Source organism: Siphateles boraxobius, unplaced genomic scaffold, assembly GCF_051911475.1.
Source record: "Siphateles boraxobius isolate OS27281-9 unplaced genomic scaffold, OSU_SipBor_1 13, whole genome shotgun sequence".
Lineage (NCBI taxonomy): Eukaryota > Metazoa > Chordata > Actinopteri > Cypriniformes > Leuciscidae > Siphateles > Siphateles boraxobius.
In genome coordinates this window covers 16,618,067-16,641,500 of record NW_027508733.1, presented here as the reverse complement: position 1 = coordinate 16,641,500, position 23,434 = coordinate 16,618,067, and the positions used below count along the sequence as shown (strand labels likewise).

Below are 23,434 nucleotides of genomic sequence, written 5' to 3'. Positions count from 1 at the left end.
TTGTATGATCAGAGTAATTCGCAGATGCCTTTTCGTCTCTAATAATATGGAAGAAACCTTGGTTCCTGTCCCAAGGGCCAGCGTTAGGAGCGTCATGTCGCCGGAAAACCGTTTCGAAAGACGCCTCCCTCACTGGCTGGGGCGCGGTGATGGACGGTCGCTTTGCCAGGGGTCTGTGGCAGGACCATCATCATTTTGAGCACATAAATTGTCTAGAGATGTTGGCTGTGTTCAGGGCTTTGAGGAGCTTCCTTCCAGACATCAAGGGTTACCATGTCCTAGTACGATCGGACAATACATCAGTGGTAGCTTATCTGAACCGACAAGGGGGACTCAGATCGCGCCCTCTGTGCAGACTGGCGCATCAGGTTATTCTTTGGTCCCAAGGGAAAATACTGTCTATCAGAGCAATGTATATTCCGGGGGTTCAGAATCAGGGAGCAGACGTCCTGTCAAGGCAGGGGCTGAGGCCCGGGGAATGGAGACTTCATTCAGATGTGGTGAAGTTGATATGGGAGAGGTTTGGAACCTTGGAAGTGGATCTATTCGCGTCTCGAGAGACGTCCCACTGCCCACTTTGGTTCTCCCTCTCACATCCAGCCCAACTGGGGTTCGATGCCATGGTACGGGCCTGGCCGAGGCTTCGCCTGTACGCATTTCCCCCGATCGCTCTGCTTCCGGGAGTCCTGGAGAGGGTCCGTCAGGAGGGCATCAGTCTACTTCTGGTTGCCCCAATGTGGCCGACCCGAGTATGGTTTTCAGACATAATTTCACTCCTGATAGCTCAGCCATGGCAGATTCCTCTGAGGAGGGATCTATTGTCTCAGGCGGAGGGCACAATCTTCCACCCTCACCCAGAGCTGTGGAAACTGTGGGCCTGGCCTCTGAGGGGGTTCAGTACCTAAATGCTGGTCTATCAGCCGGGGTGGTTGAAACCATACTTAGCTCTAGGGCTCCGTCTACTAGGAGATTATATGGCCTCAAGTGGAATGTATTTATCACTTGGTGTAGAGAACATAATTTGGACCCAGCTAACTGCCCGGTGGCTTCAGTTCTAGAGTTTCTTTAAGATTGTTTCTCTGCGGGTCTTTCCCCTTCCACGCTTAAGGTGTACGTGGCTGCCATTGCGGCTTTCCACGCGCCATTAAGTGATGGGCCTCTGGGAAGCACCAGCTGGTCATTCGTTTTCTCCGTGGTACTTGGAGGATGAGACCGACAACCAGATCCAGGGTTCCTGCCTGGGACCAGGCAGTGGTTCTGGAAGGGTTATCCCTGGCCCCCTTCGAAACCTCTTCAGTCGCCTTCGCCTAAAGATCTTACTTACAAATTGGTCTTTCTCTTAGCCATCACCTCTCTTAAGAGGGTGGGAGATCTCCAAGCCCTGGCAGTGACACCAGCTTGCTTGGAGTTTGCCCCTGGCAAGGTTAAGGCCTTTTTGCACCCGAGACCGGGCTATGTGCCTAAAGTGCCTGCTAATACGACTAGGTCTACAACCCTTCAGGCATTCCATCCTCCACCTCATGTGTCGGCAGAAGAAGAGAAACTTAATTTGCTCTGCCCCGTCAGAGCTTTGAGTATTTACCTCGAGAGGTCCTCTTCTTGGAGGAGGTCGGACCAACTGTTTGTGTGTTTTGGTTCACCTAGGAGAGGGCTCCCGGCATCCAAGCAAACTATTAGTAATTGGATTGTGCAGGCTATTGCCTTGGCTTACGAGGTGCGCAATTTGCCTTCACCTCTGGCCATAAGGGCTCATTCGACTAGAGGCATGGCGTCCTCTAAGGCCCTCCTCTCGGGAGTTCCCCTCCAGGAGATCTGTGAGGCAGCCGGTTGGGCTACCCCGCACACTTTCTTTAGGTTCTATAATCTACACCTCCCTAGTACGCCTGGCGCACATGTGCTCTCGTCCTAGCTGAGTGCCTGAATCAGTTTCACTCCAGGGCAGGCCTATTTCGGTGCGTGGCCTAGTGGGCATTCATTCCCCAAAGAGTCGTTTTCAACAACGCATTGCGAGTTCCCTCGAAAGGGAACGTCTCGGGTTATGACTATAACCCTTGTTCCCTGAGAAGGGAACGAGACACTGTGTGTGTGTGTGCCGGCGTCGCTGTTATGCATCCGGTTATGCCATCACATGTTACGTCATGACGCAACACCAGTCAGGATTGGAATAGTTTAATTCATACTTCAGAGACGCACGCTAAGGGAGCGTCCCCAAAGAGTCGTTTTCAATGACGCAGTGTCTCGTTCCCTTCTCAGGGAACAAGGTTTATAGTCATAACCCGAGACGTTTTCTTTGCAGCTGTTAGGCCAGAAAGCCAAATTCTTTTTTCACGTACAGACATCGGAACTCGGGAGTTATGAATATCTTGAAGTGAATATACTATAATTGAACTAAACTGAGCCTCAAATGAGATCTCTTTGATATCTGAATTGTTTCTCCTTTACTGCTAGATACAATTGAGATCAAATAAAGACATCTGTGTAAGATCCCCTGCTTGTAACATTATGCTTTGATTCTTGTGTCTCCTTTAAGAAGTCTCAACAAGTTCTCAAACTCTGCTCAGATTTTGTAAAATCTGTAATAAAGTCAGAGATCTCAATTCGAAAACAAATATTTCTCATCAAAGACAACATGAGCTATACTAACCATGTTCATTTTATATCTCTGTATACTCTTATTGTATGTCAAAAAATATCTCATTTGTGTCTATTTACATTTCTCATAATGAACTTTGTGAGAAACACAAAGTGAATAAAATACATGAGATCTCCATTAAGTCTCATGAGTTATAAAAGAGCAACTTTTGAGCTTTTTTTTTTTCCGAAAAGTAAATACGTGAGAATTTTGTTATTTCCGTAACCTCATAAGTTTGAGAAAGGGTTACGCCTACTTAGAGGGTTAAATTCACCCTGAAATGAAAATGAATTCATCATTTACTCACCCTGGTGTTGTTCTAATGCCATATGCTGGAATAGACAGCATGTGTCACATGGGATCATTTTTATACTTTTCCTGTCTTTTTAAAAAGCTCAGTGCCATTTGCTATTCACTGCCATTATATGGATAAGTGCGAGTGGGACAATTTTTTTTTACATTCTCCTTTTGTGTTCCATAAAAGAAGGGTATATACGGCATTACAACAACACCAGGGTGAGTAAATTATGACTTAATTTTGATTTTAGGGTGAACTATCCCTTTATAGTTAGAGGTTTGTTCAAAAAGTAACAGTGACGCTTAACTTAGCAAACACTTCAAAATTTAGTTGTACTTAACTTTCCCTTTCTTTCTCTTTCTGTCAACAGTCGCACTGAAAAACCACAACTGCAATGGTTTGTCGGCGAACAACAGTAACCGTGACAACAGTAAAGCAACAGGATTGGTTGACGGCTGGCTGCATGAGGGAGAGCTCCTACTACAGGTCAGGAGTAAAAACATACGTGTGTGTACATGGTTATGGCATCCCTATGCCTTCATAGCATGTTATAAAGAGTCGTTTAAAGCTATGCCCTTAAGGAAGGAGAAAAGGAAGGAGAGGCTATTTCTGCCCAGCCTTGTTCTCGTTTCAGACACTTAGGCATGAATAATGCACAGACAGAGCTCTCATGTATTATGAAGGAAGAATAAAATAAGAGGTAAAAGTATTCTCTCTTTTTTTTTTACTTTGAAAGTTTCGCTCCGTCCATCCTGTCACAGCAGTTCTGAGAAGTTTGAACCACCTGTCCACTCACGTCTACACTTTTTCATTTCCTCATCCATGCTCTCACATTCTCTCTGCCTCTATTATCTTTTATCTTTCCTTCCTGCTGTTTCTTCCTGCCATCCTTCCTTGTCCACACTTTTTTAATTTTCTCACTCATGCATTTACATTATCTCTGCCTCTATTCATTCTCTATCTTTTCTTTCTTTTTATTTCCTTCCTTTACTCTTTTTCCTTCTTTCCTTTCTTTCTTTCTATTTTCCTTGCATTTCTTATATCGATCAGTCTCTTCCTTCCTTCCTTCCTGGCTTCCTTCCTTCCTTCCTTCCTTCCTTTCTTCATTCCTTCCTTCCTTCCTTCCTTTATTCTTGTCTAATTACTCCTGCCTTTATATTTGTCTTTTTTCCTTCATTCCTTCCTCCTCTATTTCTACCTACCTTTACTCTCGTCTTCTTCGTTCGTTCGTTCCCTCCTTCCTTCCTTCCTTCCTTAATGCCCCTTCATTCTTTTACTCCTTATGCTTTCCTTCTTTCCTTTCTTCCTGTCTGTTTTTCTTTACGTTTCTTTTATTAATCCATCTCTTTCTTCCTTCCTTCCTTCCCTCCTTACTTAATTCTTGTTTATTTCTTCCTGCCTTTACTCTTGTCTTCCTTCCTTCCTTCCTTCATTGATATTCATTCCTTCCTGACATGTTACTGCTTTCCTTTCTGTCATACTCTATTCTTCATCTATTTCTGTCATCTTATTTCTCTTCCTTCCTTCCTTACTTAATGTCCCTTCATTATTTTACTCCTTTTCCTTTGTTCCTTTCTTCTTGTCTGTTTTTCCTCACCATTCCTTCCTTCCTTCCCTCCTTCCTCAATTCCATCTATCTATCTATCTATCTATCTATCTATCTATCTATCTATCTATCTATCTATCTATCTATCTATCTATCTATATGTCTATATCTCTGTTTGTCTCTGTTTGTCTTCTCTACCACTACTGTGTCTCTGCTTCTCTCTCTCTCTCTCTCTCTCTCTCTCTCTCTAACTCTCTCTCTCTCACACACTCACTCACTCACTCAATCCCCTGTGTTGTGTATAGTTGTGTGTGTTGGACTGTGAAGAATGCAGTGGTACATATTTGATAGTAATGCTTCCTGACTGCTGCCCCCTCCCCCTCCTGCCCCACGAGAGCCCAGTGTGGGCTGTTCTGCCAACCAACAAGCCGAAATATTTATACTGAGTGCTGCTACTTGGCCGTGTTTTCTGAGTGTGTTTGGACCAGGTGGGCATGTATGAATGAGTATGTGTGTGTGTGTTGGCATACAATGCAGATGTTCAAGCAAATGAGAGGGGCGCTGGAAGATATAACCCCTAAAACTGCTGTTTGACGTATGATGGGGTTACGCACTCTGAATCTTGTGGCTTATTGCTTTATGTTAATACACTGCAGCACATTTCTGTGTGCATATAATCTGGCAAAGACAGTCGTAGATTAACGTGGAAGAGGTTATTTTTTTGTGATGTATTGCTTTTTGCCTCATCATATCATTTTAGTTTATAGGATTCAGTTTGCATTTAGAAAGCAGAGAGTGGTTCAAGATCAGTATGTTTGCAACACAAACATAAGCACAGCCTACATAAAACATTGATAGGATTTCAAGAGAGCCCTTATTTACGCTCAGACGGAAGTCCCAGAGGATGCACAATGTTTGTCATCTTATTATGACTGTTATAAAAGGATCCATTTTCAACAATATTAAAGTATTTTAGTAGTATATATTTCTTCCCTGATGACAATGTTAGCCAGGCTTTTAGAATTTAGTACTAATTTAGTTTTATTATATATTTAAGAGACTTCTCGAAAGAATTGGGCACTTTTATTTAAATAAATACACTTTATATGTATGAATGTATTGTGCATTTGTTAATTCATTTATTCTAACATACTTACCTACATACTTAGACTGTCCACACTTGGTGTAGCCTTGATTACCATTTCACAGCCAGTGCTCTTGGCTTTTATCGACAGTGGATTTTTTTACAGTGACTTTTACAGTAAATGTTTGTTTTTGTAGTGTCTGTGCTGTAGATGCATCAGATTACTATAATCACACAGATCCACACTCAGAGCCCACCAGATGGTGATGAGCTGTAAAATCCCCTCCACAAAAATACACACAGCACAAGAGCACATGCTCTCACACAAAGTATTTAATAACAGCATGAAATGGACAATATTTACTTTCTCAATAACTGTCTGTGTTTTGTTTTTTTAGCATTTTTGGGGGGATTCTTTCATCAAAATCTACAGTAATACCGCTTTTTTTTTTTCAAATGTAGTCAATATTTGGCTAGTTTAGCACGATCCATTTGTTTTTCTTTGCACGCAACACACATATTCTGTAGCTAAATCTTCTTAATAGATCTCAATTCATGTTGTTTTATATTCAAGTCTTTTGAAATGGGGCTTTTATTTTGAAGTTGTTCTTTCTCCATGTCATTGTTCAGTGATTCCAGGTATGTTTAATCATTAGTGTGTATGTATATTCCTTATATTTTTGTTTTTGTCTAGCATTGGTTATTTGTAACCAAAAGTCTAGCGATTCTTGGCTAGGTTTTTTTTTTTAATGTAAATAAAATATTTTAAATGAACAATTGAGTGTTTGCATCCTCCAAAGGTTTTCTAATTGCAAAACCCCTCCTGTGAAACAGAAATTTACTTGAAATCAAGTAAATTTACTTAAATTTACTTAAGTTTACTTGAAATCAAGATTGAAGTTTTGTGGCTTTTAATACACATCAGTTTGCCGTTAGCCATCATATACAGATATCTTTACTTGTAGCGCATATAAGGAATTAAAATGTACAATATTTTTCTTCCAGGAAAATGTTGCTCTTCCTGGTTAAATTGTTCCTGAATAAAACCTAGGTAAATATAATGACTGTAACATAAACAAATGCCCATGGAACATTTCTCAAAAAATTGTTGTTTGATATGCCCCGTTCCAACTTCCTGTTTTAACAGGAAATACATCAACACAGGAAGGAAAACTATACTTGTCAATCCATTTTAGGGCTCTTTAAGCACACAAACAAATAAGAAACGCACAGAGAATCAAACTAGTCCTTCATTAAAAGCAGGTTATCTATCTGACCCATAATGACCAGTAAACTAATAGTTTTATTTTCTGTTTCTTTGTTCCTACATGTATGGCCACAGGCACTCAATGGCTTTGTGTTGGTGGTCACTGCTGAGGGGATTGTTTTCTACTGTTCTCACACCATCCAGGATTATTTAGGATTCCACCAGGTAATTATCCTTCTCAACAGTATCTTACAAAAACACATTCGCTGAGTCTAAAATCGCGTACTGTCTGAGTGGTAATTACTATATTTGAATTTATTTCTCGATCGTTAAAAAAGTATGCTCTATATAGTATGAATAGGAGTATGAATGAAATTCGGACATACTACATTTGTCATGTTGTTACTGTCACGTGACCTTCCAGCGCAAGTTGCGTTGCTTCATTGCCATTCATAAATCCACTCCTGTGGCCTCATGGTATAGTAAAGTGTCCATCGAATGCACACTTCAGAATCTCGCCGGAAGTCGCCCACTGTTTTTCGAATACTATGTATTCTTCTGACACACTTTTCTTTTGGGATTGGATAATGCTGTTTATCTCTTCATGAAATACTAACTAAACATTGAAATGAAAAATGTTTCTCCATATCATGTTCCGACACAAAATTTAAAAAAGTGTAAAAAAAAGAATGCTGTTGCATTTCTTTTAGTGTGAATTGGCCTTTATTTTGAAGTAGGCTGCTTATGCAGCTAAATTATTTCCAAATCAGGCGTGATGTAACAAGTTTTGCATGGCATGTAATTTGTCTGTTCACATTGTAACTAAGGTAAGGACACAGTTTTAATCTGATTGATAAGTATCCCCTGTTCGTACATATTCCCAGAATCAAAATGACGTCAGCTGTTGGATAATCATTCTATACTTCTCATCTCTATTCTTAGCACACACACATATACTCATCAGATCTGCCTAATACTGAATAATACTGCCGTGTCTCTCGAGGAGCAGCTTGAATGCAGTAGAAATTGAATGAGCTTAATCAAATAGGCTTTACTCTGAGAATCAGTCTGGCACAGTGTAATCCAATTCGTCATAATTTACTTATGAATTATCCAACTATGGCATCACTATAGTAATTTATTTTATGTGCTTACACTGTCCTCCTTTCGTTCTTTTATATATATATATATATATATATATATATATATATATATATATACACTCACCTAAAGGATTATTAGGAACACCTGTTCAATTTCTCATTAATGCAATTATCTAATTAACCAATCACATGGCAGTTGCTTCAATGCATTTAGGGGTGTGGTCCTGGTCAAGACAATCTCATGAACTCCAAACTGAATGTCATAATGGGAAAGAAAGGTGATTTAAGCAATTTTGAGCGCGGCATGGTTATTGGTGCCAGACGGGCCCGGTCTGAGTATTTCACAATCTGCTCAGTTACTGGGATTTTCACGCACAACCATTTCTAGGGTTTACAAAGAATGGTGTGAAAATGGAAAAACATCCAGTATGCGGCAGTCCTGTGGGCGAAAATGCCTTGTTGATGCTAGAGGTCAGAGGATAATGGGCCGACTGATTCAAGCTGATAGAAGAGCAACTTTGACTGAAATAACCACTCGTTACAACCGAGGTATGCAGCAAAGCATTTGTGAAGCCACAACACGCACAACCTTGAGGCAGATGGGCTACAACAGCAGAAGACCCCACCGGGTACCACTCATCTCCACTACAAATAGGAAAAAGAGGCTACAATTTGCAAGAGCTCACCAAAATTGGACAGTTGAAGACTGGAAAAATATTGCCTGGTCTGATGAGTCTCGATTTCTGTTGAGACATTCAGATGGTAGAGTCAGAATTTGGTGTAAACAGAATGAGAACATCATGCCTTGTTACCACTGTGCAGGCTGCTGGTGGTGGTGTAATGGTGTGGGGGATGTTTTCTTGGCACACTTTAGGCCCCTTAGTGCCAATTGGGCATCGTTTAAATGCCACGGCCTACCTGTTCATTGTTTCTGAGAAAGTCCATCCCTTTATGGCCACCATGAACCCATCCTCTGATGGCTACTTCCAGCAGGATAATGCACCATGTCACAAAGCTTGAATCATTTCAAATTGGTTTCTTGAACATGACAATGAGTTCACTGTACTAAAATGGCCCCCACAGTCACCATATCTCAACCCAATAGAGCATCTTTGGGATGTGGTGGAACAGGAGCTTCGTGCCCTGGATGTGCATCCCACAAATCTCCATCAACTGCAAGATACTATCCTATCAATATGGGCCAACATTTCTAAAGAATGCTTTCAGGACGTTGTTGAATCAATGCCACGTAGAATTAAGGCAGTTCTGCAGGCGAAAGGGGGTCAAACACAGTATTAGTATGGTGTTCCTAATAATCCTTTAGGTGAGTGTGTGTATATATATATATATATATATATATATATATATATATATATACAGGTGCGGGTCATATAATTAGAAAATCATCAAAAAGTTGATTTATTTCAGTAATTCCATTCAAAAAGTGAAATTTGGATATTATATTCATTCATTACAAACAGACTGATTTATTTCAAATGTTTATTTCATTTAATTGTGATGATTAAAACTGACAACTAATGAAAATCCCAAATTCAGTATCTCCGAAAATTAGAATATTACTTAAGACCAATATAAAAAAAGGATTTTTAGAAATGTTGGCCAACTGAAAAGTATGAACCTGAAAAGTATGAGCATGTACAGCACTCAATACTTAGTTGGGGCTCCTTTTGCCTGAATTACTGCAGCAATGCGGCGTGGCATGGAGTCGATCAGTCTGTGGCACTGCTCAGGTGTTATGAGAGCCCAGGTTGCTCTGATAGTGGCCTTTAGCTCTTCTGCATTGTTGGGTCTGGCATATCCGATCTTCCTCTTCACAATACCCCGTAGATTTTATATAGGGTTAAGGTCAGGTGAGTTTGCTGGCCAATTAAGAACAGGGATTCCATGGTCCTTAAACCAGGTACTGGTAGCTTTGGCACTGTGTGCAGGTGCCAAGTCCTGTTGGAAAATGAAATCTGCATCTCCGTAAAATTGGTCTATTGTGTCTTGTTCAAGAGTGGCTTGACACAAGGAATGCGACAGCTGAAACCCATGTCTTGTATACGTCTGTGCGTGATGGTTCTTGAAGCACTGACTCCGGCTACAGTCCACTCTTTGTGAATCTCCCGCACATTTTTGAATGGGTTTTGTTTCACAATCCTCTCCAGGGTGTGGTTATCCCTATTGCTTGTACACTTTTTTCTACCACATCTTTTCCTTCCCATCGCCTCTCTATTTATGTGCTTGGACACAGAGCTCTGTGAACAGCCAGCCTCTTTAGCAATTACCTTTTGTGTCTTGCCCTCCTTGTGCAAGATGTCAATGGTCATCTTTTGGACAGCTGTCAAGTCAGCAGTCTTCCCCATGATTGTGTAGCCTACAGAACTAGACTGAGAGACCATTTAAAGGCCTTTGCAGGTGTTTTGAGTTAATTAGCTGATTAGAGTGTGGCATCAGGTGTCTTCAATATCTAACCTTTTCACAATATTCTAATTTTCTGAGATACTGAATTTGGGGTTTTCATTAGTTGTCAGTTATAATCATCAAAATTTAAAGGAGTGAACACTTGAAATATATCAGTCTGTGTGTAATGAATGAATATAATATCCAAATTTCACTTTTTGAATGGAATTACTTAAATAAATCAACTTTTTGATGATATTCTAATTATATGACCAGCACCTGTATATATATAGTAGTGCTGTCAAATCAATTATTCGCAATTCACGATTAACATAAAGGTTTGTAAATATATAATATATGTATGTGTATAAATACATACTGTATATATACATACACACTGTAATGATGTAATGAGTAATTAAGTTCTGCATCACATGAATAAAATACATTTTAAAATATATTCTAATAGACAACAGTTATTTTATATTTTAATAATGTTTCATAATAGTTTTACTGTATTTTTGATCAAAAGCATAAAATACTTATTTCAAAAACATTAAAAAATCTTATCAATCTCAAATTTTTAATAGTAGTTGATATATTTGTAATTGGCCCTGAAATTTTTGAAACCGATAAAATAATGTTGCATCCTTTCAACAATATTTCTCTCACACTGTCCCTCTTCATTTGTCCCTCGATCACCCAGACGGATGTGATGCATCAAAATGTGTTTGATCTCATTCATACTGAAGACCAGCAGGCCTTCAGACACAACTTGCACTGGGCTTTGAACCCGCCTCCAACCAGCAAACAGACAGAAGAATCCTCACAAGGTCAGAAAATATATAATTTTACATCATGGTAGAACTATTATATTGTTTTTTATATAGTTAATTTTGCTCGAAATTCAGCGAAAATGTGCTTATGTATCAAATAACCATGTGGCAGTGCCTATGTTTTGATAAACCAGTGAATTAATGTTTTATAAATGAAAGGGGTTTCATTTCATTCCTTTTTTTATTTGGAACTTGATGGATGCAAAACAAAAAATCTGATTATTCATTACAAATTATTGATAAAAGACCCAAATAATTTTAACACATATTCAAATGAATAAGTTTAGAGCACCTGAGTTAGAAGAGAGTAACCGAAAATGAAAGAGAGAGTTTTTTTTTTTTTTTTTATGAGAGACGAGGGTGGTTTGACCTTTAGTGGAAGCTCCTGGAGTTGCAAAATAAATGTTATGGTCACTAAAACGTCATTGTAATTAAGGATAACATCAAACAGAAAGGATAGAAACAGAAATGGTGGTCACTGGATAATCCAACCATGACCCCTTGTTGAAAAATTCTAGACACGCCACTAGACTTGTCAAGTCTGAAAGCGTGTCTTTCTTCTTTGTTTCTCTTAGATGGAGATCCTGCCCCAAGTATGTCTCTGGTGATGTGCAACCCTGACCAGCTGCCTCCAGAAAACTCCTCTTTCCTGGAGAGAAATTTTGTCTGTCGTTTCCGATGCCTTCTAGACAATTCCTCTGGATTCCTGGTCAGTCTCAACCAGCTAAGCTGTGTTAAAGCTTTCCTTTTGCTCTAAAGACCTAGTGAGTTGTCTACATAGGAACTGCTAATGTAATATTAGGAAATGTTCATATATTGGAATATACCTTGCTATTCAGAGTCTCTAAGCCCCGATGTTCCAGATTGCAGAGTGAGTTAGCATCTAGGTTAGCACTTGTGTCGGATTGTAGCCAGAGATCAGAATTGTTGGAACACCTCTGTAATCCCTCTTAAAGGAGCAATAGGGTCATGGGGAAAAGGTTTTAATTTGTGCTACAAAAAATTTGCAAAACAACAAGTACAAGAACCTGTTCAAGTTAGCCTAAATTTAAGCTTTGACTATTGAAATATGACTATCTCTGGTCACAAAAAATCCCAGGATGTCTTTCGAAACAAGTAGGGGTGTAACCCCGGCATCCTGGCCAAATTTGCCCAGTGGCCTCTGTCCATCATGGCCTCCTAATCATCCCCATATACACTGATTGGCTTCATCACTGTCTCCTCTCCACCAATAAGCTGGTGTGTGGTGGGCGTTTTAGCGTACTATGGTTGCCGTTACATCATCCAGGGGGATGCTGCACATTGGTGGTGGTTGAGGAGATTCCATCCTTCCATGTAAAGTTATTTGAGTGCAGAAAAAAGCGCTATATAAATGTAATTAATTATTATTATTATTATTATTATTATTATTATTATTAAAGTATCTGTATGCGTGCAAAACTCAGTACTGCAGGATTCTCTGGACTCTTGGCCTTTATTTTTCTCAGTATCTCTCTTTTACTTTCTTTCCTCTCCACTTCATCTTTACCGAATCAATCTCCCTCCAGAATAGCATGACTACACTTAGCTTGTCAGGAGCGTAAAGGTAACAGGGGTCTCCCTGTGTGCTTAGATAAATTCATTAGCATGAGCTATAAATACAAACAACCTCAAGATACCTCTTGGTATTTTAGAATGCAACCGTTAAGTTCTCTTGGGAGGTTCACAATGAAAATGCAATTACGGCCAATTAGCTTCCACCATCAGTATGTAGTTGACACACCCCTAAATCGGAAAGTCGCACTGAAAGCCTTATTTTTGTTTGCGTCAAATTAAATATAGGCGTCACTAATGCGTGTCTCTTTATGAATACTTCATGAAGTCATTGGCAAGGGATGTTTACACGACACCGTTTTCAACTTTTTTTGGGTTTTGGCCGTTCTTTTGGCCGTTCATTTACACAACAACCAAATGTTGGGGGCCTGAGAAAAATGCAAACTTTTGAAAATGGGTTTTAAAGTACAGTTTTTGAAAAAGATACCGTTATTATCCACGTGTAAACTACAAAAGTGCGAATTTGTGAAAACGGTAACGTCATGCACATGCGTATTTTACGCGTTCAGTCTATATGCGCGTAGTGTTTCTTTGCAAAGTATCATTGCCAACTACTGGCCTGGCAGCAGAATACAGCGTTTTAGTCATTTTTCGCAAATCCGAAAATTTCGCAGATGTCATCGTTTTGACAATGGTGTCGTCTGTATGCGAAAAATGCAAAAGAAAAATGTTTCCGTTTTTAGTACATCGTTGTCGTGTAAACGTACCATGAGGCATTTGTTGTGTAGCTTTACATAAGCAGGACTAATTTAAATCAGGTATTGCATAAGGCGCCACAAAATTTACAAGCCTTAAAGGATTAGTTCACTTTATAATGAAAACTAGCCCATGATTTACTCACCCTCAAGCCATCCTAGGAGTATATGACTTTCTTCTCTCAGACGAAAACAATCAGAGTTATATAAAAAAATATCCTGGCTCTTCCAAGTTTTTATAATGGCAGTGGATTGCAACCAACAGATTGAAGCTTTAAAACGTGCATTCATCCATCGTAAACGATCCCCAAACGACTCCTGTTGGTTAATAAAGGCCTTCTGAAGCAGAACGATGAGTTTGTGTAGAAAAATATTCATATTTAACACGTTACAAAGTAAAATTCTAGCTTCTGGCCAAACGGCCATACGCAGTCTACTTGTCCCTAATGCGCAACTTATGAAATTTATGACGTCAGAAGTTGCGTAGTGCGTCATGGCGTAGCGTAAATATCAGCGGTACATCGCATTTCTCGCCTAAGTTGCTGTGGCGAGCAGGACGAGGCCGGTGGCGTGATGAGCGACACCTGCGCGCATTTTTTTTAATATAACTCTGATTGTTTTCGTCTGAGAGAAGAAAGTCCGGAGGAGCGGAATCATAAAAGGAGGAGCGAAGACAGTTAAGAGAGAGAGAGGACAGGCCTGGCCTGACAGACTTATGTTTTATGTTTTATCATGTGACAGCAGTCGTCCGGGGCTGCTGTCTTTTAACCAATGTAACACAGTTAGATGTTATGGGAAGAAGGAGGCGGGAACCAGAGAACATTTAAATACTTTAATAACGTAAAATAAAGAAATACAAAACGAAAGTAAAAGACAGCAGCCCCTCACAGACGACTGCGGTCACATAATAAAACATAAAACTCAAGTCCAGGCCTTTTCCTCTCTCTCTCTTCACTGTCTTCACTCCACCTTTTATGCTTCCGCTCCTCCGTGAGAGATACGAGACCGGTGTGTCGCGCAAGTATTGCTCTTTCACGGCCCTCAGCCTCGTCCTGTTCGCCACAGTTGCGCGTTACACTTAAGTTGAATCCGTATGTTCGTTTGGCCAAAAGCTAGTTATTTTAATTTTTAAAGTTTAAATATTAATATTTTTCTTACACAAACTCATCGTTTTGATTCAGAAGGCCTTCATTAACCCCCTGGAGCCGTTTGGAGTTCGTTTACGATGGATGGATGGATGCACATTTTTGAGCTTCAATCTGTTGGTGGCAATCAACTGCCATTATAAAACTTGGAAGAGCCAGTATATTTTTTAATATAACGTCTGAAAGAAAAAAGTCATACACACCTAGGATGGCTTTAGGGTGAGTAAATCATGGGCTAATCTTAATTTGAAAGAGAACTACTCCTTTAAAGGAATAGCTCACTCAGAAATGGAATGACGTTTTGTTACAGTTTGTCGAGAGTCCCTTCCAGCCATGAAATGTGTAGTGTTTTTTTGTGTGTGTGTGCATATTGATAGGTGACACTAAATAAATCACAGACGACATAAAATACTCGTGGATGTCATAATCTCTGCCAATCAGAACAAAACGTGTAAGGTTTAGTAACCAGTCACGATAAATGAAAACATTCAGATATGACACATTCTAGACAGGTCGTACAGCCTTTATTAATAGATGACCTTGCTTGAACTCTATTGCCACATTGAGTCAGAGACAAATTATGTGGTTCACCAAGGGCATGCCAACAAAATCATTAGCTCCAGCTGTGTATGTACATAAGCAATACATGTGCATTCATGCAAATGCAATATGACATGAGTTTTTGTTTGTTCTGCATGGCATAATGTTGTTTTGTTGTACTTGCCATGTATTTTAAATATTTTTAATTAGATGTTTAAATGTTTGAATACATCCTCTTTGAATATCAAATTCCACTTTGATATTTTTCACGTTATGCCGTTTTGTATAGTAGATATTTCAAGGTTTGTTTTCATTTATGCCCCTTTAAGGCCCTGAATCTTCTAGGGCGTCTTAAATTCCTGCATGGACAGAACAGACGATTGGATGACGGAGGCCAAATGCCACCCCAGCTCGCCCTGTTTGCAATAGCAACGCCCCTACAGCCTCCTTCCATAATGGAGATCCGAACCAAGAACATGATTTTTAGAACCAAACACAAGTTGGACTTCACACCAATGGCCTGTGATGCTAAGTAATGATGAACAATTCCTTAAATATATACATATATATAAAATAACGTGCACTGTGTAAAAGTGTTTTTATCCTAGTTATATGGTATCTTCGTAATACAATATTAAATGGTACAGAAATCACTGATTTTGGTTCTGCCTGTGTTTTAGGGGAAAAATCGTTCTTGGTTATACAGAGGCAGAGCTGCGAGTTCGAGGTTCAGGGTATCAGTTCATCCATGCAGCCGATATGCTCTACTGCGCCGAGAACCATGTCAGGAGTAAGATATTCAGATTTCTTCAGATTTGTCATCTTGGAGTTTTATTGTTCAATTCAGAAAGAAAGTTGAATTTAACCTTTAAGTTCAATTAACCAATAATGTGATTGACTCAATACTATTAAGATTCAGAAACAGCTATGTTGAGAACTGTCTTTCTGCTGATGCATACTGACATTGTTGCCAAAGGCTTGGTGTCTAAAATAAACTAAAGTGACACTAAAAGACATTAACCCTGTTTGCTTATACAAATACTTGAACAAGTGACAGTCCCCTCATTCAGTGTGGTTCACAGGAGGCTATTGATGATGTCAGTTTTATGGGCAAGATGTGTGTGGATTTGGTAAATACAGATTTTTCTGTGCTGGTTTACCGCAAGAGTGGAGGAAAAAATAGACAAATAGACAGAGCAAGAGAAAGGAAGAGGAATGTTTTCCCATAATCCCATAGATTATGAAGGAGATTGGATAAGTCATTAAGAGCAGAGAGACATGTGAACTAGAGCCCTAAATCCAGTATTGAATATCGAACCAACAGTCTATAGCAGAAAAAGATCTGGTCTATACATTTCAACTGGGTTTACAAGCTGTTGCATTGTCATTTGCAGTGATCAAGACTGGAGAAAGCGGCCTGACTGTGTTTAGACTGCTTACAAAGGACAACCGTTGGAAATGGGTACAAGCTAACGCTAGACTTGTCTACAAAAATGGCAAGCCTGACTACATCATTGCCACCCAGAGGCCGCTTGTGTAAGTAAAAGGCTAATATCCATTTATACTTCTAAGTTAAGAGTATACAAAATAGTTCATTAGCATGCTAGTGTTCACTTTTGAACTGTTAAATAGCATGGCAAATTAGCAAGAATTTGATGAAAGTACTTTTTACACGTCCACTGACAAAGTTCTTTTATTTATTTATTCAGAGAAGAAGAGGGCGGAGAGCATTTGAGGAAGCGATCTATGCATCCTTTCACCTTTGCTACTGGAGAAGCTATGCTGTACCAAATCAGCTACCCCATGCCAGGCTTCCCCGACACCTTTCAGGGCAAAGGCAAGAACAACAAAACCAAAAAGACCAAGGTGGACAAAAGCTCAAAGGATGATGTGGACCCAAGTTCTCTGCTGGGAGCCATGATGAGACAGGACGAGTCTGTTTATGTTTGCCAGCCTGCTATGGAGCCTAGAATGTCATTCCACAGTAGCCTCTTCAATGTGCAAGGAGAGACTAGCACTTTCTCTTCTGAGAATGAAAGTTGGAATTCGGTGCAGAATGGTGTAACTGCAGTCTCCAAACAGGAGCCATCAAGTTTTGACCCACTACTGGCAACATTAGATTCTCTGTCGCTGGAAACTGAGGAGAGCTGCTCTTACAGTGAGCTATTCAGTGCCCTGGAAAATCTTGGACTCAATGCAGAGGACCTGGAGTTGCTGCTTCTGGATGAGAGGATGATCCAAGTAGAGATGGAACCAGATTACATACCATCTCTGAATGATCTTCTCACCAACAATGAAATCCTCTCCTACGTCCACGACTCTCTGGAGAACCGGATAGAGGACTCGACAGATGCTCAAAACCCTGCCGCAGCATTAGATTCTGTTGAACCCCCTAAGCCATGTTCTGCTTCTGACTCAGCTCCTCAAGTTACTTCCTCACTACCAGCTCCTCATGTCCCTTTCTGGCCTCAAAAACAGATAGCACCCATAATTCATCTCTCACAGCGTATGCAGCAACATCTCAATGGCCAGTCGGTTTGCCAGGAAACAGAGAGTTGGATCCAAGCGCCAATTCCTGAGGTGTCTACAACAGACTCTGAGACTACTACTTTTAACCAACATGATACATTGTTGGTGAACTCGGTACCAGTTGAACACAATGGTCACTGGGTCTCTGAACATACACAAGCCAACTTGAACTCTCAACTTGGTGACAAGATAACTAGTAAAGCACAGCCACAGCAATGGCAGCACAGCCAGTTGCTTGTCCCATTCCAGTATAAACAGAAAACAGTTGAAGATAGTGGCACCCCTCCGAATGGGGTCTACAATGATCCCGAGTGGCATGGATACAACTTCACAGATCAATTGGTCACAAATGGACCTAGTTTTTCCAATGGCCAAAAGGCACACACACAGACATTGGGTATCCATGTTGACTGTAATATGACTGACAATTCAGGGCTGGATTTTACAATGAACAGCAGTTCAGCTGTGGATGCAGGGCAGTTTCAGGCAGCCATGGCCTGGTCTTCGTCCTATCAACAGGGTTATCAGAAACAGCAGCAGCAGCCAAAGTTCGCACCCAATTATTACGCCTCCTATACCAAACAGAACTCCTCTCTGGAGCATATCCTGGGATTAGCCACACCTTCAAACCTTCCCGCATTGACAGATTACGGCTCTGAACTGACCCATGACACCACCCACAGTAAGGTAAGAATTAAAGAAGGATGTAGTTGCACAGTGCGATTTAACCAAGACGGACAAGCTCCTGAATCAACATCGCTATTAAACTTGTACAGGCCAAACCTTATCCTTAACTACAACCCTAAGTACACTCTCAATTCCTGATTTCAGATGGTTAATAAATGGTTGATACAAATGTTCTTCAAGCCCCTAATCCTAAAAATGTATTGGTTGATACAAATTTTGTTCCAAGACCAAGATAAGGGAAACCAAAGTTATTGCGGTAGCTTTAACCCTAATTAAACACACCTAACTAGCTCATCAAGGTCTTCCGGGTCACAAGAAACTTCTATCCAGGTGTGTTGGAGCAGAGCACTGCAGGGAGGATGCCCTCCAAGTAGAAGGATTGGACACCCCTGTCCAACCCTGTTTGGTATTAACATTGTCAAGTTTGGTATAGATGGATAATACACTAGAAATTGTGCCAATTTGTCTTTAACGTTTCATTTAATGGCAAGGTTCCTTCTGACCACCCTTTACAATATTCCATTTTATGTTGAGACAACTTGGATTGTCTAGGATTGTAGTTTAAAGATATTCTGGGGTCTAAAGCCTGAAATGGCCCACCCACCCCCTCCATATTTCTATCTCTTTATTTCCATTCGCCTAAATGCTCACTCTGACCTAATTGTGCTTTGTATAAAAGACCAAGATCTGATGGGTCAAAGCTAATGTGCTGAGATTGCATAATGCACAGTGAAAGACCTACAAAGTCTTGTCAGTCTCTGGAGAGTCGCTGTGGGGCCCCACACAGGTGGATGTTTGCTTTGCCTGCTGTGTTTCTTTATCATGGTGACTGTGGTTAAGATTGTAATCTTCAGCTTAAGAGTGTAATCTTCCAGGTCAACCCACCAGCATTTTCCGCTGTACTGATGGCAGCCAACTGTAACATCTAGTCTATTGTAAATGGGGAGCCCAGGGCTATAAAGGAGAGCTCGAGAAAGAGAAGCCTCCACAAAAGGACCGCTCATGCAGCAGGCAATATTCTGAGACCATGGGCCCCTGTCTGCACTCATTTATCCAGACAGTCTTGCCTTTCCACATGCAAGGCGTTATTCCACATATAGGGATTGTGATTTCTGTAGATTGTAAGCAGTGCTTGCTAAGACAACTTTGGTGCATAATAGATCCGTTGTTGTTTGTGCTACAGACATAAATTATATCTAAAATCATGTTGCTTGTTGAGAAAGAGGGGTTCAATTATTTTTATAAGCATTTAGACTTGCACTTCACCCGGCAGACAACCAAAACATATGAATGAAAATCACATAGGCTGCAGAAGGGACCAGAGCCATATTTAGACCTCAAAGACTCTTATAGAGACTTGGGGTGGGCTGTTTTGACTTGGGCCTGTGAGTAACAAACTAGCAACATGCTAACAAATCATGCAGAACACCTTATCAGTTGCACTGCAATGCCCTGACATTGTGGTGGTGACTTTTGTACTGTTTATTGGCTAGTTTTTAAAGATGCATGTTATGAAATAAGAAAAGAAAATGTGAGCAACTTTTGCAGACAAAAAAGATGGATATGGATAGATAATATATGGAAATGGAAATGAGGATGTTAAACAGAGAAGTGAATCATCAATGAAAGTGCAAGACAAGACAGAAAGGAAGACAATTCAGTTTAGGTCCAGCACTAAATTCTGGGCTTTGGGTATGTGTCTGTATTCAGGGTCATTGCTCTCAGCTGAAAGGAGAATAGAGCTTAAATGCCCAGTCAGGCATGAGCAGCTATGACCTACAATTCAGCATCAACATTACCTCATGCATACTAACACTGCACATTCAAATACTAGCTATTAGAGCTTTGTGATTTTGCCAGGGATTTACTTATCATCTGCACGTCATTTCTACATCATTCCAAAAATGAATGAGTGATGAGTTGTTAAATTTCTTGAAAGCAATTTTCTTGAAAGCATTAGTTTTGTTCAAACTACAAAAAATAATGTAGTTATTTTTGATGAGTTAGCTTCTAAAAACAGCAATTAGATTGTGTTTCTGTATGTGATCCTGTTGAATGTGTAACGGTACGTAAGCTAGTAAGAGCGTCAAGAAGCGCGCTAGCGACTGACGCTAGTGGCTGCGGTCTGTAGTGTCCTTGTTAGCATACCCCCCTACACCGGAGACCCCGGTTCGAATCCCGCTCGAAGTGGGCCGTGTAGGACTGGTTACAAATGCATCTTTTGAAGTGTGAAATGACCCCACCAAATACAACATCTGTTGTCCAGCTGCCGTTAACCTGCTTAAATAAGCAACCGCTGTGCTAGTGGCATAAGTGAGCTCTGTAATTTAGGTCAAAAGTAGAGAAGTCACGTGAGTAATGCTAATGAGTTGTCGTGATTGCTTGCTGTTGATTTTTTGTTCTGTATTAACACTATATGTCTCTTTAAAACTATGTTTAGCTAACTTAAAAGAAGCCATGTTGTGCATTTTATATTCAGATTTTGGACATTTTGAAGAACAATGTTCAATTGTGAGATTCACTCCAACCTTTTTAGCTAGATACATTTGCTGCATTCGCACCATGTCGCAAATATGAGATGACAACACGTGATGTTCTGACAAATCAATAGCAAAATAAATCTTCAGCAGGCAGGTGGTACAGTGGTCATGTGGTACAAATCGGAGCTCTCTGAAAATTCAGAGTTTACTAGTTGTAATTACGTGTTCCACACGAAAGTAAATGCTTTTTACAAGTCGGAATCTCATAATTACGAAATGGCGAAAAAGCACCTTTTCACTTTTAGCTAGCTTTTTAGCGAAGTACTTCTAACATTTGTGGGGGTTTTTTTTCTTTTTTTTCAGATGGAGACAGGCTTTATACTCAACTCCACTAGTGTGGCCTACTCAGGAAGTTGTTTGGTTCCCAACGGCAATGCAGTGGCCACACCCGGCAACAGTCCTCACCCCCTTCCTGAGCCCCTCCTACCTCCCCCAGACCCTCAGACCACTGGTTTATACCTCTGAACACACTTAATAAAGATAAGTCCGTAGAGATGCCATCAAACAAAATATAAAAAAAAGACTTGATTTGCTTACCAACTTGAATTACATTCATTTAAATTCAAATGAGCCAGATTGACCTCTGGAATATCGAATACTCCACCAAACATAATGTGATAGTATTCTCATTGGTATTATTTCCGATTTTATTTTATTTTTTGGATTATTTCTCTAAGTGTCATTATTTACTGCTGCTTTGTGAGATGTAAGGAAATTTTCCAGTTGGCAGATGCAGTTGATCACAATTTGAGATGATCCGTCTGTAACAGGTGCGTGTTTAAACATATGTACTTGTGAGTGTGTTGACGCCAATCGCCAATCATATGGCCTCATTCAATGAACACGAGCTGCACAAATTTGCGCAAGTTGTTCGTAAAATCATGATTGCGTGACTAAATCACGTCGAGAGTATATGCAACGTATAGCTCTTGCAAAACTGATTGTCCTGAATCGCAGTAAATGACTTTGATGTTTATATGAACAGAAGCATGGGATGCATATTTATTTATGGGAAAAAGCAAGGGTGTAACTGTTTAACGACTGTTTAACGGGAAACAAACTATGTGAGATGTCAATAATAAAGCAGTTAGCAGTACGAAAAAGAGTGAGATTACATTATGTTACATTTTGTGAGATTAGATTATGGAAAGATGATTCTAGATCAACTTTACAAATCAACTTACCTTTTAGATACAGATGTTCATGTGTATAGTGATTCCAGAACCAACCCAGTCTCGCGATGAAGGCATAATAATTTGAATTGGAATCAGGCAAAGTCATACAATTTTAACATACAATTGACGTGTACAATTGACTTTTAAATTGTTTTAATTGGTTGATTTGTCTCAATTGGAATTTTGTACAAGCCAACTTGTAATATATTACAAACTTGTTTTGATTTGTCTCAATTGTAGATAAAATCATACATCACTTTTACATGCCTACTATTTAGATTTTTATCATGGTTTACTAATACAAATTATTATGCTTTTGTCATTAGACTATGTTGTTCGTAACTTATCAATAATGCATTTTAAAAACCAGTTCAAGAGCAGGGTATTTGTCTATGAAAAGAGATTCTGGAAGCTTATTGTTGAATGTGTTGAGTATATTGTAAAGCAGTTAAAAAAAAAAGAAAAAGATAATGTGCTGCAAGGTGTTTAATGAATAAAATTGTTAATTGTTATAGTATTATGAAATCACTGAGAAAATGAACCTCCAGGCCAGCCTTTTTGTTTTTACGTTTCTTTTTAAAATGCATATATTGTATATGCTGTATTTACAGACATTTCTTATAAGAGAGACCACTGGCTCATCTATGGATTCAAATTTCTTTATCACGTATATGAGAAAACACTATGACAATCATTTACAAAAATGTTTAAAGAGTACAAGTTTGTAAATAGTCAAAAAACGTATTTCATATTGTTGTAAGCACTATTTTAACGAGCACTGCAACCTAACCAGGTTTTACTTTTTCTCCGGCACAAGATGTAGAGAGATGTTTTTTGGAGTAAATATTGTATAATCTTTTCAGGTAATGTGTTCTGTTTGTATATTCTAAAAAGAAGTTTTACACTTTAAATAAAAAGAACATGGTGCCATACTGGTAAATTTTATTTTCCAGAATTTAAATGTTGTAATATTTGTTTAGAAATTATGTCATCCATGTCAATGATTTGTCATGTTTTTTTGTTTTTTTCCATGTTTGATTTTTTTTTTAATCACGTTTTTCTAACACACTGAAGGTAGGCGAGACGATAGGTACAAATGCAGTTCTGTCTTTTTGTCATTTGACTGCTTGTTGAAATGTAAAATTTGGTCCTTTAATTAAAGAATTTGTGCAATCACAACAGGTGTCACGATCATTTCTTTTGAATCTTTTAATTTGAAAAATGTTCTTGGTTTCAAATTTTGTATATATTACGTATTTAAAAAATGTTCTCTTCCTATGATCCCAATTTGTATTTATTTTCTACTGAAACCAAGGAGTTATGCCTAGATGAAGTTACAGCATCTACCAGCACAGGCTAACGTTTCCTGTTGCAACAGGAAGTTGGGGCGGTACATATTGATGGGTGTGTCCTACAGATAA

General features: G+C 39.5%; 1 protein-coding gene across 1 annotated transcript in view; it reads left to right on the top strand.

The window, feature by feature from the left end:
- Positions 1-23,192, top strand: part of ahr1b (aryl hydrocarbon receptor 1b) — a 55,129-nt gene extending 31,937 nt beyond the window's left edge. The window contains exons 3-11 of the mRNA XM_077226212.1: positions 3,301-3,416; positions 6,903-6,992; positions 10,980-11,106; positions 11,685-11,818; positions 15,412-15,614; positions 15,763-15,872; positions 16,477-16,618; positions 16,792-18,298; positions 21,142-23,192. Of these exons, the coding sequence (XP_077082327.1) occupies positions 3,301-3,416; positions 6,903-6,992; positions 10,980-11,106; positions 11,685-11,818; positions 15,412-15,614; positions 15,763-15,872; positions 16,477-16,618; positions 16,792-18,298; positions 21,142-21,303 (2,591 nt within the window). The 3' untranslated portion in view covers positions 21,304-23,192. The remainder of the gene's footprint in view (positions 1-3,300; positions 3,417-6,902; positions 6,993-10,979; positions 11,107-11,684; positions 11,819-15,411; positions 15,615-15,762; positions 15,873-16,476; positions 16,619-16,791; positions 18,299-21,141) is intronic.
- Positions 23,193-23,434: the final 242 nt, after the last annotated feature.